At 43.2% G+C, this 16,671-nt stretch overlaps 2 protein-coding genes across 6 annotated transcripts in view; both read left to right on the top strand.

Annotated features, from left to right (window-relative positions):
- The first annotated feature begins 1,762 nt into the window (after positions 1–1,762).
- ARPP19 (cAMP regulated phosphoprotein 19) lies at positions 1,763–13,537 on the top strand. Of its 4 annotated transcripts, none has more exons than XM_054641809.2 (3): positions 1,763–1,978; positions 6,676–6,798; positions 10,044–13,537. In XM_054641809.2, exons 1-3 carry the CDS (start codon positions 1,934–1,936, stop codon positions 10,212–10,214), a joined length of 339 nt encoding a protein of 112 aa, XP_054497784.1. In that variant the 5' UTR covers positions 1,763–1,933; the 3' UTR covers positions 10,215–13,537. The 4 variants fall into 4 exon arrangements, with proteins under 4 accessions (XP_054497784.1, XP_054497786.1, XP_077041790.1 ...); XM_054641811.2 differs by lacking the exon at positions 1,763–1,978 and adding an exon at positions 4,160–4,316; XM_077185675.1 differs by lacking the exon at positions 1,763–1,978 and adding an exon at positions 4,169–4,508.
- A 2,452-nt stretch (positions 13,538–15,989) lies between these two features.
- Positions 15,990–16,671, top strand: part of MYO5A (myosin VA) — a 101,121-nt gene continuing 100,439 nt past the window's right edge. The window contains exon 1 of one of the 2 annotated variants that reach the window (XM_077185682.1): positions 15,990–16,309. In XM_077185682.1, coding sequence (XP_077041797.1) covers positions 16,283–16,309 — 27 coding nt within the window. In that variant the 5' untranslated portion in view covers positions 15,990–16,282. The remainder of the gene's footprint in view (positions 16,310–16,671) is intronic. The other variant, XM_077185683.1, reaches the window with a different exon arrangement.

The following is a 16,671-nucleotide window of genomic DNA, read 5'->3' as shown; positions in this document are numbered from 1 at the left end:
GGAGATTGCTTCTGTCATTTTCTAATCTCTAAAGGATATTTTTTCATCCAAGTTGAAAATATTTACCAAAACTAATTAAAGTAACCTGCAAACCAGTCTTTCCTTATTCTAGCTGTAGGCTATACTTTGTTTGTTACATTATTTACCTTGATCATGTCAGATTGAAGAAAAAGATACATTAAATGCTTTAGTCTTTAAAAGTTTTGTTCAGTAATATCTCAGTACCCCCTTGTCTTCATGATCTGCTTTAGCTACACATCCTTAAAAACTGACCTAGTTTCTGTAGGCTGCTTTCTTGTATTTGAAGCCATTGAAGAACATGGGCTTTTCCTGAGGTTCTGAATTTATTTCCCATCTTTGCTCTGCATTATGTTCCCTTAAAGAAATAACTGCATTAAGGAACTGCTGAATCCTTAAAACTGTTTTCCCTCACATTAATTTCCTAAGAGATTTGAAAGAAATTCCTGGAGTTTGCATGCTTGTCTGCTGTCACTGCTGAACTTCATCCTTTTTATGATCATTTTTTTATGTTGCTGTGTTTTTCACACTTCCAGACCATTTGTCCCTAATTCTGCTAGAAGCAAATGTGGCACACCCACCACTATCATGGCTTTTTTCATCATTAGGAAAAAAACCCACTTGTGCATTCTATGATTATTTTTCTGTGCAATCTGCCTGGCTGTATCCCTTTCTGAACAAGGGATATGCACATTCCTTGGGTTCCCCACAGCTTCGTGATCCTGATCTCTGGATGGATCTCTCAGGTGCATAAAAAACACCTTTTCCACCTACTGTCTTGTGGGGCATTTAGTACAATTCAGCTGTGACAAAATCATTGACAGCTTCAGCTTTCACAGACCTTTCTGACCTGCTTCTTATGTTCTTCCCGACCATAATCACACAAAGCCTGTCCTGGCCAGTCCCTCCTGAGCTGTGCTAATCCATACCTTGCTGTTCACATAATCCATTTATTTAGGGACCCCTAAAGATTTATTAATGGTGGGCTGTTTAAACCCCTTGAAGAGAGTCCACAGAATGTTATTTTTCAGCCAAGAACCTGACAGTGAAAAGTAGATAGGGAGGGAATAAAATACTCAGTATAACTTGATACTGTGCTATTAAGGAGTTCCAATGGACTGAGCCTTCCTATCCTTTCAGCTGCTGTCTGGGATTCGTGAGATCCTCAAGTAATGCTGCTGAGGACTCAGCTCCTTGTATTCTGCTCGCTAAAAGTGGCCAAAAGAACTGACTTTAGCCAAGCAGTAAAGGCTTTTTCCCCTTTACACTGATGCTGAGCAGGGCAGGCCGTGCAGGCTGGACGAACTGGGGTGAGGGGGCTGTGCTGAGGGGAGATGAGCTGGGGGCCACTGAGGGGACCAGAGGAAATGGCCTTAAGCTGACATGGGCGGTTCACAGGAGATATTGGAAGAATTTCACTGTTCGGCTGGTCAGGCTGCCCAGGGAGGCAGTGGAGTCACCATCCCTGGAGGTGTTGAAGACACGTATGGCACTGGCGCCGGGTGATGTGCTTTAGTGGTTACAGTGACGCCTGTGAGGGTGGACTGGACCACACTGGACCGATGTTTCTGTAATTCTGTGATTCGAAGGGGAGGGACACCGAGCCCAGCTGGGCTCCGAGAGCCGGCGCAGGCCCGGACCTCGAACCCGCGGCCCCGGACGTGACGCGCGGGGCGCAGGCGGATCCCGCCCCCGCTGCCCAGCCCGCGCGCGGGGGCCGAGGCGGAGGAAGTCTGGCCCCGCCGACGCTCCGTCGCGCCCGCCGCCGCCATCTTGTGCGGGAGGAGGCGGCAGCAGCCGCAGCAGAGGCAGCAGCAGCAGCGCGGAGGAGCCGCGGCCGCGCCTCCCGCCCGCCTCCTTCCCTCGCTCCTTGCTTCCCTCCTGCCCGGCCCCGCCGTCCCGCTGCCGCGGCGCCATGTCTGCCGAGAGCCCCGAGCCCGCCTCGGCCGAGGAGCAGAAGGTGGGTGGCCGGGCCGAGGAGCGCAGGGAGCCCCGCGGGGCCTCTCCCGCCTCCATCGGCGCGGCCGGGCCTCTCCCTCCCTCGCTCGGCCCGGGGAGCCCCGCGGGCCGCACCGCCTGCCCCGGGCTGTCCTCCTGAGCGCAGCAGGCCCAGCCGGCGCTCCCCGGGCAGGAGCGGCCGTGCGGGGCTGCAGGCGTTGGAGCCGCAGCACCGTGATGGCTCCGGAGCGGGTGTTCCCGGCCCATCGGCGCTGTGCGCTGGCCTGGCCGGGCCCACGGCGCTCCCTCGCTCGTTCTCCGGCCTCGGCCCCGCTCCCTCCGTGTGCTCCGCGGTCCGCGATGGCCTGCGGCTCACGATCGCAATGGCCGGATGGACACCAGCCATAATCCGCAGGCTAAACGTTTGTTTCACTTCTAAAAAATGGTCAGTTTTTAGTGTAATCAATTCAGGAGCGGAAATACCCAAATCACAACGGCCGTGACCTGTGCTAGTTAAGGCTTTTAGAAAAAAATAACTGGCTGGGTTATCTTGTGTCCCTTTTATGTCATCTCTCACTGATAATTGTGTCATTTCTCACGTGGGGTTTGGTTTCATAGATGGCTGTGCTGTGACTTTAAGAAGCCGTTTGTTTTTTAGTCTTGTCATTGCCGTGGGAGCCCGGTTGCAATCCCCGCGGCTATGATCCGGAGAAGTTATGAAACACAAGTACTGCTTTGAAGGACGCTAAAAGAAAAAGCTTGATCTACATCAGCTGTTAAGTTTTTGTTCAATAATTTACAATTTGTAATATGAGTTAGTCGCACAAGTAGAGCTTTGGGGGTTAATATGGAATGATACCTTCTCAGTAGGTGCAGTAATCAGAACCAGCTCCTTGTCAGGTCTGTAATCTGCTCTTAAATAGGTGTGTTCTGCAGCGTGACTGAACGTTCATGCTAGGTAGGCTGCTGAACGGATACTGTTCCTGTTCAAAGCCTATAAAAATAAGTCCCTGGCCTATGCAGCACTCCTAGAATAGCTCTGTAATAAGAGCATAGTTAAACATGTGGCAGCAAGTTTATTGTAATGCCTTCTAGGGTGTTCTGATGAAGTCAGGTGACTGGGGCTGATTTTCCTAACCAACTTTCAGACTGAAGTCTTGAAATGTCATGCTTATGCACTGCTTGGAGAAATTACCTTTTACTTGAGAGATGGGAGGTCCTTGCTGCTCTCCTAATTTAGTTTTATTCTGGCAATATGTTCAAGAAAAATTATATAACATCAATAAAATAAAACTTTGCTTTTTCTGAGTTTATGTCCTAGTCTGATACTGTGATATCAGTGCTGTTATGACATTGCAATATTAACCTCCACTAAAACAATTTGTCTGGGTAGGCAAAACTGAGCATTCACTTGGTTACTGCTTAGCTCTGAAACACTTACATAAACAACCCATTTTGCAGCACTTATTCATATGTATGCTTCAAAAAGATGACGCCCCTAAATGAACTTTGAGGCAGTGTTTTCATGATCAGAGTTTTTTTCTAAACTTTCTGACATGCTATAAGAAGCTTGTGCTGAGTGAGAAAGGTTTTTAACTACAGTGATACAAACTGAAAATCTGCCAAAGACCAGCATTTCCTGTTCTTGCTGTGAAAACTCAGGACAGTGGCAGGGGGAAGTTCAGAAACAAAGAAACTTTGGACACAGGAGAATGTATGTTTGGTTGACTCTTTTGGCCTTAGAAGCCTTTATTTTTCAGGAAACTCTTAGAGGTGCTGAATTTTGTTGCTGGATTGGTTTTTGCCACATCAGTTTGCTTAGGGTTGTGCTATTGCCCTGTTTTTCCCATTTTCTGCTTTGCATTTTGTCTGATGTCCTCTGCCAAAGATGAGCCATTCATACCAGAGTTTTAAAAGGCTGATGGCTATTTTTTTTAGTCATGCAGGTCACTTGTCCAGCAGATACAGAACTTTATGCTGCTAGAACCTCTGCGAAGATTAAAAGCAAAAGCTGTCTTTAAGTGAGTTAGGTAACTACTGCCTTCCTGGTAGATCGTTTTAATGACTTCATGAGCTGTGTCAGGTTCCTGTAGAGAACTAAAATTATAACTTTTGTGTGGTTGTCACTTGGAAGAAGAGCGTGGTATATCTTGATTTCTGCCCACTCCCCAGTCATTTGTTAGTCACTTGGTTGTTGCTTCTGTAATTCAAGGGGGAATGTTCTGAATGTAGGAGTGGCTTGGACTAAAGTCTTTGGGGCTCAGCAGCACGTCTCTGAGAGTGCTCAGTACCATTTAGTCCTCAGAAGAGCATAAGATCAGGACGTGCAGGCAGTGATCTTCCCGGGAAAACTCTCCGAGGTCTCAGCAATCTGGTTTAGGCTTCTGAGCTGCAAATGAACACATCGAATTGCTTTCTGAATCTAAATCCTTGGCACTCCCTGTATCCTTCAGCAAGGAGTTCTGCACCTTAACTGTATTTTACGTGAAGAACTGTTGTCTTAAGTATTTTTTGAACCTGCTGTCAGCTGGTTTTGTTTGACACCCCAAGTCGTGGTATTGAAATTCTTTAATTTGTGTTCTGTGGGTTTTTGAGTCTTAGTTGTTGTTGGTCATCAAGAAGAAGCGCCGTGCTCTGTATCCTTTTGAGCTGCATTGATGCATAACACGATGTTTTTGTTTGGATTGCCTGCTGTGCCATAATTTGTCAGCCCTGTGAGTTTGCATAAATGTCTCCTTTGATGCACCGTGAATACATATTTATATAAGCTATTTATTGTTGGTCCTCTTGTCTTAAAAAATATGTCCTTTTGGCTTTTAGTGTGGCAAAATGTGCCCCCTCAAATACTTTGTCTGTTGGCTCAGCAGTGAGTACCCAGTGATTCAGCATTAGGTGTTCAAAGTGTTGAGCTGAAAGGATTACTTTTGAGCAAATCCAGGCTGTGGTGGCATTCTGATGAACCACAATAGGGAGAGCAGCTGCTGTGTGATCTTTGTAAGGCATGAGAACCCTGGGCTTGGCTAGTGTGATACTGCCTAGTGAGAAACGGTGTAGTTCTGTGCTCAGTAGTGTCAGGGAAACTTTGCCCTTTATTCATGTTTGGCTTTTGCATCATATTGCCAGCTGCATTTTCATCTAATAAAAAGCATTGGTTCCTGTTGTCACTGTAGTTTCTCTTTAATTGTTTTGAGAGTTTCTATTTTTTCCTTGGAAGAACTGTTAATTCGGTTTCCTGTTGTATTGTGCAAAGCTGTCCTTGAGGTGTTTTGCCCAGATGGAGCAACTAGAAAAATGTTATATTCTAAATCTGTTAGAGTCTTTGTTTCTGAGGCACCTTACCAGAAAGATGTTGAATCTGTCACAACCTGGAGCAGTTGATAAGAGATAGAGAAGAGCCCCTAGGGATAGGCGAGGGTGGTGGTGGCTCTTGCTCTTCAGTTGTGGCTTAAGTAGCTCCCTGCTCCCCGTGTCCCTGTCCTCCTGCTGCTCTGTTACCACACCTGTTTGTGCAGCTGCCTGCTCATCCAGCCTGTGCAAACCCATCCAGATGAAACAGCCCAACAAGGGGAGAAGGGAAAAAAATTACAAATGGCTATTTTTCTGTTGGATTAGTTTCTGTAAAGCCTGACTGGGGAATACAGGCAGTCATGCTGATTGATGCAATGCAAAGGATGATGACAGGCATGGAAAAGAGTATGAAGGGCTGCCTAAGCAGCTCTAAGTGGACATGAAATCTTAGTCATAGATGAATGACACCCTCCTGATTTCAATGGCAATTCTTACTTCCTGCCTGAAAGTCTTTCTGTGACTGCAGGTGATAACAATTCTGTGTTATAGCAGTCAGTGCAAATCATATATTTTCTCTGAACCAGGAATGGTTTTCCTTAAAAAAAAAAAAAAAGGCTGGTGGCCAAATTCTGGAAAAAGCAGACCAACAATTTTGAATGAAAGATATTTTAGAAATGATTCAACAGAATAAATTGTACTTCATACATTAAATTGCTACATGGACATGGAAAAGATGAGTGTGAAGTAGAGGCCAGTGAACAAATTGCAGTTTTGCCAAATGAATATCTCTAAATTATTATTTTGAGCATCCATGTTTTACAGTATGCTCATAAAATAGGCATTTTATTTTACACAAATGCACTACCCAACTGTCTTCATCCTCATAATTTCAGGATAATTATAGACATGTATAGAGAAACACAGTATTGCTATTAATGTAACAGCAGGCATGTTTTTGAGACTGTTTCACAGTGAATATCAACACATTAGGCTGGAGCAGCCGTACAGATCAGTGTGGCAGTGCAAGTGCCAATCTGCCTATGCAACTAAATAATGAAACAGGCATTTGGAAAAAAATTGTGGTTTTTGCTCAGTATTCAGTATTTGTTCTTAGTGGACCCCTTGTTTTGACCAAAAAAACCCCAGTTTTGTTTGAGCTTTTTTATTCAAGATTGAATAATTCAAATTGCTTTTCTTTGAGAGGGAAGTGTGACATCTTCAGCATCTCCAGGAAAGGTGTCTAAAATGGGAGGCTGAACTCCTACAATTGCTGTCAGCATCTGAGAAAGAATCTATGAAAATGTCTAATCAGATAATTGTTATGCTCACTTGGTAGCAGCAATGGGCTGTGGGTGTATTACCTGCAAAACTGTTCTGCATAAATATATATTGTTGGATGTTTCACTTACAGTATCACTCACTGTCTTCCAGGAGATGGAGGATAAGGTGTTAAGTCCAGAAAAAGCTGAAGAAGCAAAATTGAAAGCAAGATATCCTCATCTGGGCCAGAAGCCAGGAGGCTCAGACTTCTTGAGGAAGAGGCTTCAAAAAGGAGTAAGTTCTTTATTGTCCACAGGGTATAGACAAAAAAATCCAAAATTCCTGTAATATGCGATTTTTTTTCCTCCTCCACAGGCCTTTGCATGGTTAAAGAGTCCTAAGAACCTTAAATTTTGAGAAAGCACGAGGAAGAGAAATTTGTCTCTGCACAACAAATGCCAGGTTGGCAGGATAGCTGATTACAGCATCAGTGCCTCAACCACACTTGTTATAAAAAATTAAACTTAGAAGCTGCTGTGATAGACTTGAAAAAAAAAAAACTTTATAGTAAACACCAAGGGTTAGGAACTCATCCTTATTTTGTAGTGATTTTATCCTGCCCATTCTTATGCCCCCAAAATCAATGTCCACTCCTTTTATCCATGTTTCTGGCACAAGAGAGTTTGGTGCCTGCTGTTAGACCAGGCATTATCTGACATTAGTGGTTTGACAAGGGTTGTGTAATTCTGGATATACACCCAGACCCAAAAATAATGATAGAAGAATGAAGAGTGAGTTAATATTTCAGTATTGTTCCACATCTAACCAATGTCTCTTCTTAGCTATTTGACTGGGGGTTTTTTAGTTTAATTATTCATAGAGTGATTATGTAATGCCTTTCAGGCATGCTGGGACTCTGTTCTTGTAATAGTCCTGGTATGTCACTGCTTCTGGTGGTGCTTTCATTGCTGTCACACCGTTGTCACTCTTGTCTAGGCCCTTTCAGTGCACACAACCATTCCAGGTAGAAATCCTTCACAGACCAGCTGGTGGAGTTCAGTGCTGATCTAATTCTGTGCTCTCTGGTAGCATCTCTTGGGGATTGTTACTGTTGGCAGGTTTTTTGGATAATCTTTGTCTCATAAGTTGGAAGATACGAAGCAGAGTTAATGGCTGGGCAGGTGGTAGATGAGGTGACTCCCTCTGAGTTACTCTGCAGCCTCAGTGAGACTTCACTGGGTTCAGGGTATGTGTAGACACAGAAGGGAGTGGTAAGTTTGTATTGTGATGATATCTCAGGAAAACAGACCAGCATTCAGTCAGTAAAGATTGATAGCCATAAAGGAATTATGGCTGCTTGCACTTGTTGCAAATGTGAGAGAATCTCACCACCAGCAATAACAGCCTGTACAATATCTTCATCTTAATTATACACATTGAATGCAAAGGCTCTTGCAGCATGTACTTTCAGATTTGAGCACAGACAGATCCATGGCCATCTTATTTGACTTTTGCTGCTCTGGTAAAAGATGGCATAAACTTGTGGATTCCAATTCATAATAGGCCTCCTGCACTTCCTGATGTGGTGGTAATAACTTTGTTCAATTTTTTTAACTTGCAATTTAGTGTGCTCAGTGTCTTAAATGATGAGGCTTCTTTTCTTCATAGGGGTCCTGGTGTACTTTGGGCTGCCTGCAATGATGAGTTAAAATAGAGTGAGGATATGTGCTATCAGATACTGTTTCTGACAGGAAGACACCTGGACAGACATCGTTGGTTTTGAAAGGGATGACAAATTCAGGCTGTCTGTGAGAAGCTAGAATAAATCAGCAAAGTACAGGAATAAGTTAAAGGAAGAAATGAATTGGTATTCTAATGCATGAGAGATGGTGGGTTTTCTCAAATATTCTTCTGTGGTCAGCTGTAGCCCAAATCATCATCAGTTTGGCAACCAGGACACACTCTGCCAGGTCATATTTGCTGTCCAGAAATGTTCTGCATTTGATGATGCTGACACCATTGTCAGCACACTTTCTCTGGAATAGTGGTAGATGAGAACAGTACTAGATCATGCTCCCATGGGAGGATTCTGTTTGGAAGTCTTAGACAGAAAGATATCTGCTAACAGCTGTATCACATCTGAAGATCAAATGGTTCTGTTATTACCTAGTTGCTGTTTAGAAGTTTCTTTCGATTGCTTCAGTCTTAAAGGGCAAAATGGGAAACCTTTTTCTAAATCACATTATGTTCTACCTTGAGGCCTAGGCTGCAGAAGTAGTGCTAGAACATTTTGGTGTAAATAGGGATTACACCATCAAAAGGATTGTACTGGGAAGGTTTATAAATAAAAGTGTGTGATTCAGATGTATGATGGACTATGGGAAAGATAGATCAGGTAACTTCAGGGCTCTGCCAGGGAACATTTAAAGCCAGTTCAAATTACTTCTGTCTAGCAACTGCTGCTGCTGAGCATTTTACAGCTGGTTAGTACTAATGCAGAATAAAGGCTGTGGTGGCACTGTGCTGCCCAGAAGCACTTGGACATGGCAGGTTATGATGGCTGTTGTTCAGCTGGCTGAGGACTAAGCCTATACAAATCTAACTGGGTGGTCTATCTTCAGACATGGTTGTGATTGTAAGCAGTAGTTAGTGGTGTCAGTCTTAATCCTGAATCTAATTTTTTTGCCTCATACGAAATCTGTTCAAAATCATGGATTATGAGTATCTGAGTGGTAGACCTCATGGTGAGATATAAAAACAATGCAACTTTTCCTGCAAAATGTGTCAGTGACCAGTTGAAGAATTGGATGAAATTCCATGCCTCATTTTACCATGATGTGGATAAATAACAGTCATTTGGCTTTGACATGCATAGATAATTTAATATTTTGAGAAATCTGGCTACTCTTAAATGTAATGCTAATAAAAACTTGCTGATATATTAAGGAACGCTGTTTTTCAACTAGGAATTTAAAACTTAATTTATTTTTGTATTCAGAAAAAAAATGGAATGGGGCTTAATAATTTCCTTGACCTAGCGCTTTTCAGGACTGTACAGTAGATTTGACTTTGCTAAATAATTGGTTTGAGAACTTTAGGGATTACAGTTTCACTGTTTTAATGTGTGCAGAGAAGAGGTTTTCTTGTTAGCACACACTTTGATCTCTGGTGTGATATATAAGGTTCTGTTCTCCAGCTTTAATTAATGCATTGTTTGGTTATTGTGTGTAGCAGAACTTGTTCACTGCAACAAAATTTGCAAACCCCAAGGTTTCAGTAGTGGGAGATGATCTTTTGGGAAAACCAAGGCAAAAATAATGTTCAGATTATTGTTCACAGTAATGTTCACAATGTGTTAAGAGTTCAGCTGTCTGTGCTTACTAGTCTTGACAAGACCTTTTTTAATCAACATAGAGCTACTTTGACAAATCACAGAGATTTTACAGCTTTTTAATATCTAAAATATCTATTTAACAATGTAATTCGGTGTATATGTCTGATAAGATTTCAGGCTTTTAAATATGTGTTTTGTCTTCTAGCAAAAATACTTTGATTCTGGTGACTACAACATGGCTAAAGCAAAGATGAAGAATAAGCAACTGCCTACTGCAGCTCCTGACAAGACAGAAGTCACTGGTGACCATATTCCTACTCCACAGGATCTTCCTCAGCGGAAACCATCTCTTGTTGCTAGCAAGCTGGCTGGCTGACGAGAACACCTGAACTGCATGAATATTCTCATTCCTGTTATTTCTCCTTAATAGTTATTTCTCACCCTCACATCCCCCTTTTTCTTTCTTACACTAAGTCATGAGACTGACAGCTTTGCAGGTAGCGATAGCATGTGCTGCTATTGTAAGGGAATACTGTTAAGAGTAAAACGTAGTATTTGGTCTAGTTGAGAACAATGCACTGATTAAAAAGGACAAGTTTGGTTAGAGCAATGTAATCTACTTGAAAATGTACATATTGCCCATTTCCTAGTGTAGGACTGGTTCCAGCAAGTGACATCGCAAGTTTTACAACTTCTAATGTTTCTGCTTTTGTTATTTCATCTGAATTACAGCATATTTGTATTTAATATAACCTCCAGTTGTGTTGGGTTTTTCTTCCGTGTTTGGGTTTGTTGTCTACAATAGAGGTTTAGACCACAAGTTGCTAGATGGTGAAGCATGTATAAAAACAAAGACAGGGCTCTGATTGAATTTTGTTTCTGCTTTTGAACTTGAACGGCCTTAAACCTGTTTCAGCTTTAACAATAGAGTTTTTACTTGGGCAATATTTGCCCATTCTGGTGTAACTCTTGTGAACCTAGTGCTTATTGACAACTGCCTGTTGAAGCTGGTATTCTTTTCAGTTCTGTAGCTTAGGACACACTTTTGTTGAAGATGTGGATGAAGTGTGCATGTGCATAGACTGTTGAATTCACTCTTGTGCCATTTTTTGTAAATACAATAGTTTTGCACAACCTTTTGCAAACGTCTTATTAGTTTTATGTTTTAAAAAGCAGATAATGTGCCAATCAAAGCACAAGTGATTCTGTATCTTTCAAAGTCTTGTCCTGAAACTAAGAGCCCAGAATCTTGCTACTGAAAGTAAAAATTGTATACCTGAAATTTGTGAAACACATTTACACTTGACTCAACCTTATGCTTTTGCAGTTGTATGTTTTGTTTCACAACAATATCCAGCATTCAAGTATAAATTTGGAATTTGTACCTATATTTGCAGGCAAGTGCCCTTTATGTTCAGCAGTTGTTTAAGCTTTTAAAGCAGAAATGCTCTGTCTGTTGGCATGGAATATGGCTAAGTGTACTGTTCTAGAGAGTTCCCTGTGTGGCAAACACCAAATTTAGGCTCATTAACGTTTGATATGCAATTGACTTTGAGCTACTTTAGACTTCTGGAAGCAGAAGGATATTTTTTTTTCTTGGACTCCTGAAGAGATAGTAAATTATTTCCTTTTCTTTGTTGTATAGCAGCCCCTCACTGGCTTTGTGGAAACAAATATCTGGAAAGGTATTTCTATAATGACTTACTGAGAAATAGGTAACTTTTCATAGCAGAAAATGGGATTGAACTCCAGTTCATGCTTATGATGAAGGTTGTACTAGATAGACAAAATACATAGTTGGTGTTAGTTAGGGGAATTGATGCATTTAAAACATGTTAGTTCAATGAAACCAGAATATTGAAAATGGAGTATGATCCATAATATTGATTTACAAATAGGTAGTCACAGCCTGCACAGTCTTTGGGAGAACAAGAAACTCTTTTAAAAGATCCGTTTACTGAATGCTTTTTTCTTTAAAAAATAGTTTGGAAACAGCCTGTTAGAAACAAAGCACCAATGTGAGTATCACAAGAGAGAACACTTAAAGATGCATGTTTTTAGAAGCTTGTACTTTGTGCTGACATATTCAGAAATGTCTTGGGGTATAAAGGACTGCTAGTCAATACCAATGCTGGCCCATATCTTCTGCAATGCTCTCTTCTAGAGGCAAACAAAATGGTCGAGAAATTGAATAGTCTTTATTTGGTCCTGTTTTGATCAGAACATAGTGCCTATGTCACGTTTTTGATTCAGAGAAGCAATTCCAGAGAATTTCAAAATTGCTAACCTGATTCTTTTCAAGTCTGTATAGCCCTGTTTTAGTAGTTAGATGGGCTTTGTCAAGCCTGTTCTTATTCCTTATCCTCCACTAGCATTACAAATAATTTGTGGTTTTTGCAGAACAGTTTGAAGAAATGGACCTACTTGAGTTCTTTAAGAAATTAGGCTGGAAGAATAACAAGGAAACTGGAAATATTGAAGCAAGTTGCTTTTTATAAATGTTTGTTCTAATGTGAAAATCCTTCTTTATTTTTCTATGTATAAATGAAATTGAAACTTAACAATAGGATTGGGCCTGAAACAAATGTTGAACAACTTGAGGTGACTTGCTGTGTATTGTCTGGTGCCACTATTCTGTAGCTCCCCTAAGGTGAGTTCTCTTGATGTTTGGGAAGGTTTAAAAAGATAGCCATTTAAATTTAAACATTCCACTCACTCAGCTACAACTCAGCTTGTCCTGCTGGTTGGACAACACAAGCTCTTCCAGTGCTCACTCAGTGACTTGCAGTTCTAAGATTACTACAAATTCAGCTATGAATATATTCTCCATGTGTATATTTGAAGTACTGTAATACTAACTAGGTCAGTGACTGATTATGAGCCTTCACATCTGACAGACCTCAGCAGCAGGCACAGCTATTTTGGTTCTGTACACTGTATAAAACTTAAGTCCAGTAGTCACTTAACAGGAAATGGAACATGACTGCAGATCGATGCTTACTTTCAGCTTACTCCAGCAAGATAACTCAGCTATCCAAACTGATGTACATAATGTATTATATGAGTTTTACCATTTGATAATTGCCTTTTTCAAAGAAAACCTGTCCACACTGTAGACTGGCAGTCCCTTTCATATCTTGCCTTTAAAGATAGAGTGTTTAGTTGTTAGAGTAGTACTCATGTAGGCTTGTTATAGCAGATAGCACCAACATTTTATTTGAGATAGGTAAGTGGATTAATTACAACGTCACAGATATGTCCCCAAATCTGTAACACCAAAGGCTTCCCTCTCATTGTTCTTGATGTAGTAGGACAGTGTTTGTGTAAAGGCCACAGGAGTACATTTTGTTGGACATATTTACACCCAGTCAAGATGTTAAGGTGATAAAAATGTCAATTGTTCTTTACAAACTTACACGTTGTATAGTATACAGAATAAATTGATTTACTTAGTTTTTATTGCACCATGGAGGTTTGTCTCATCTTTACTGTGTTTTCCTAAACAATACTGGATACTTCGGTATTCTCTGTGGAAAATTTCTAAACCCTAAATCTTACTACTCTGTATCATTAAAAATATGACTGGGCTTTGGTTTCTAGTATGTTAGACTACAGAATTACTTTAATGTAATCACATTTATATATATTCCAGTGCTTATTTTTCTATTAAGGCAATTAAAGCTTATTGTTTGAAAACTCCGTAACAGATGATTGTTTGGGTCCCTTGCACTGAATGAAGGGGATGTCTGGGAACCAGCTTGGTGCAAAGAAGTTTGCATTGCTTCAGACTGTTGGCCTAAATATGGCCACATTTCCAGAAACAACAATGCTGGAAAAAAGTCCCACTAATTTCCCAGTCAGCCTGAGGCTGGTGCTGATCTTTGCACAGCTTCCAGCTCCATGGGGTGTTATTTACACAGTTAGCTCAGTCCCAGGTTACAGTAACACCCTCTGTGCCCTGCATACCTGCACCGTACATGATTGTCTCTCTTCCTACATATCTCTTGTATTACATTTCAGAGTTCTTAACTGTTCCATCAGTACTGGCTGGAACCAGCCCTGTTTGTTTTCTACAGCTCAAATCTCCAGGCCTGGTCCTTGAGGTGTGAGAATATGGGCCTGGCAGAGAACTCGCTGCTCACTCCTTGCACAGTGTGACAACAGAATAGGAAGTCCTGTGTGAGAAGGGAATTTCTCTGCCACAGTTGAACAGATCACAGATAAGAACGAAACACAGATGTAAGAAAAAAGATAGGACAGATGCTTCTTAACTGCTGAAAAAAAATTGTGTAAAAATTCAGTATAAAATTCTATATGTGGACTGTGTCAGTTACATCACCTATACACTGTTATCTGGAACACCCTGGGATCTATGCTCTGAAAAAAATACCATCTTTTCAAAAAGATGTGGTGCAAGGTAAGAGATGAGGTCTTTTAAAATCTTACCAGCAAATACTTTATGCAGGAGATGCATCTTAAAGTAGTTGCTCTGGATACGTTGCAAAAAGGTTGTTTCCTGGCAACTTTCAATGCCCCCAATTCCTGTCCTTAATGGCAGATTTGAAATCCTGGTTTATGCAAATTGTGTCAAATCATAGCATATTTTGGACTCAGATATCTATTTTTTGCTGTGGCTCATAATTACATTTGGCTCCTGAGCTCCAGCTGTGAGTGGCTGAGATCAGTAATCCACAGTCCAGGCAAACTCCTGAAATGTGTGTCTTTGAATTTAGCATAGATATCCTGAGGAAAGGGTTCAAAATACCTAATGTGAAGCATCACACAGAGGGGAGGTCCAGGTCCTTTCTGAAAACAAAACTGAAATTTCAGTTGTTTACATTTCCAGTGTTGTACATGAAATGTATCTGGTAGCTTTAGTATAGATCTCTCTGGTTTGCCTTGGCAGAGGGATGAAGAGCAGCAATGAAAACTGCTTAGCAAAACCTCATCCCCGACCTGGACAGCAGCTCCCAGGAACCCTTTTGGGCTTTTTATAGCACTGAGAGTGAATGTCCAGTTCTGCTGGAGTGAGCCTCCTGCTGTGGGACAGCAGCAGCAATCATGGTTGCTAAGCCTGGACATTCTGGCAGAACATGGGAAGGAATGTATTTTTAAAATTTTGTTCACATTATTTTAAACTCTTCCAGCAGAATCAGGTGGTTTTTTAATCTCTATTTTGAGTTTACTAACCTTAGTTTCCGAGCTGTGAAGGCCATATATCTGCACCTAATGCAAACAACTCTGGGTAAGCTACATATTTTCATCTTGGCTATTTCCTATTTGTGCTTGCTACTTTCTCCATCCCCTTTTTAGATAGCAGCAATAAAGTCCAGCTAAGCATTTATTGGGAGTGTTTGTTTTGAGAGTCAGAATAGTGTTTTCTCTCTGTTACTAAATTGATGAGTGATTTCTGACCCATTGCTTTCATGGTTCAGTTTCTCTGTAAACAGGTTTGTCTGTTTCTTTGGTAGTTGGGAGTGTCAGGGGCAGTGCAGATACTACCCACCCAATACACAGCTTTTAGCTGAACACCTGAATTCTGAGAGAGGATAAATAGGCACAAGCACTTTGGTGGAGAGTGTGGCAAACTTACCTATCTCAAACTTGTTTTGTATTTTGGACCACTTGGACTAATAGGATGCATTTCCAAGGTGGAAAACGAAAACAGAGAGAGAATAGCTTCAGTTCTGCTGTCAAAAGAACCCTTGACATAACCTGAGCTGTACAAAACAGTCATTAACAAATCATAAAGGAGCTGGGTTTCATTCCCATTTGACATCGATGTTAAACTTCTCAAAGATGTGTACCTCCATGTCTTGGTGAGAATGGACTTAATTATTGAAGGAACTGGTTTGGGCCCATTTCCCTTCAGTGCCTTCAGTAACGGTTTGAATGAGAAATGCAGTCCAGCTGAAGGAGATTGTAAACAATTTGAAGGATGGGATTAGAATCGGTGCCCGTGAAAGGAAGGGACCGGACGGTTCCCTGCGCCTGGTGCTGCCCGCGGTGCGGAGCCTCCTCCGCGCCTCAAGCAGGAAATTATAAATATCCCTGACGACATAACGAGTAATTTGTTCAGTGTAGGAGAGAAAGAATAAAATGAATTTTTTTAAAAAAGGATGCTAAGGGAGAGAAGCAATACCGGTTCTGGCACGGAGCGGGGGCGCAGCCCCACTGCCCGATCCCGCGGGGCTCCGGGCGCGGCAGAGTCCCCGCTCGGCCGGGCCGCGTCCCGCCCGCCGGTGGGAGGCATCGCCCGCCCCGCGCCCTGCCCGCCGCCGCCGCCGCTCCCACAATGCTCAGAGACCGCCAGGTAGCAGCAACATGGCGCGGGCCGCCGCCTGAGCATCCTCCTCCTCCTCCTCCTCCTCCTCCTCCTCCCGCCCGCCTCCGCCTCCCGCCGCCGGGCTGCCGCAGAGGGGCCGCCCGCCCGCGCCCTGCGCCATGGCAGCCTCCGAGCTCTACACGAAGGTAGGGCGGCGGCGGGGCCGGGGCTGCGGGGGCGGCGGGGCCGCGGGGCGGGCGCGCCGGGGGCAGCGCGGCCCGGCGGAGCGGCGGGGGCCCGGGATACGGGGCCGGCGCTGCCATTCCCGGCGCTGCCATTCCCGGTCCCGGCAGGGCCGCATCCCGGGGGCGCGGGGGCCGCTCCACAACGCCGGTGGGTGCCGGCCCCGCCATGGGGAGGGCTCGGCGCCCCGGGCCCGCGGGGAGCGCCGAGCCGAGCCGAGCCGAGCCGAGCCGAGCCGTGCCGAGCCGAGCCGTGCCGAGCCGTGCCATGCCCTGCTCTGCCCGGCTCCGCGCTCCGCGCTCCGGCAGCGGCGGGGATGCAGCGC

The sequence above is a fragment of the Agelaius phoeniceus genome, chromosome 13 (assembly GCF_051311805.1).
Source record: "Agelaius phoeniceus isolate bAgePho1 chromosome 13, bAgePho1.hap1, whole genome shotgun sequence".
In the NCBI taxonomy this organism is placed as follows: Eukaryota; Metazoa; Chordata; class Aves; order Passeriformes; family Icteridae; genus Agelaius; species Agelaius phoeniceus.
This window is presented reverse-complemented; position numbering and strand designations above follow the sequence as displayed.

What these genes read in the sequence shown, in the direction of transcription:
- ARPP19 (XM_054641809.2), top strand. Translation starts at nt 1,934, where the DNA reads ATGTCTGCCGAGAGCCCCGAGCCCGCCTCGGCCGAGGAGCAGAAG. An exon ending in CCTCGGCCGAGGAGCAGAAG is followed by an intron (nt 1,979 to 6,675) that starts GTGGGTGGCCGG and finishes ACTGTCTTCCAG; the next exon opens with GAGATGGAGGATAAGGTGTT. An exon ending in GGAAGAGGCTTCAAAAAGGA is followed by an intron (nt 6,799 to 10,043) that starts GTAAGTTCTTTA and finishes TTTGTCTTCTAG; the next exon opens with CAAAAATACTTTGATTCTGG.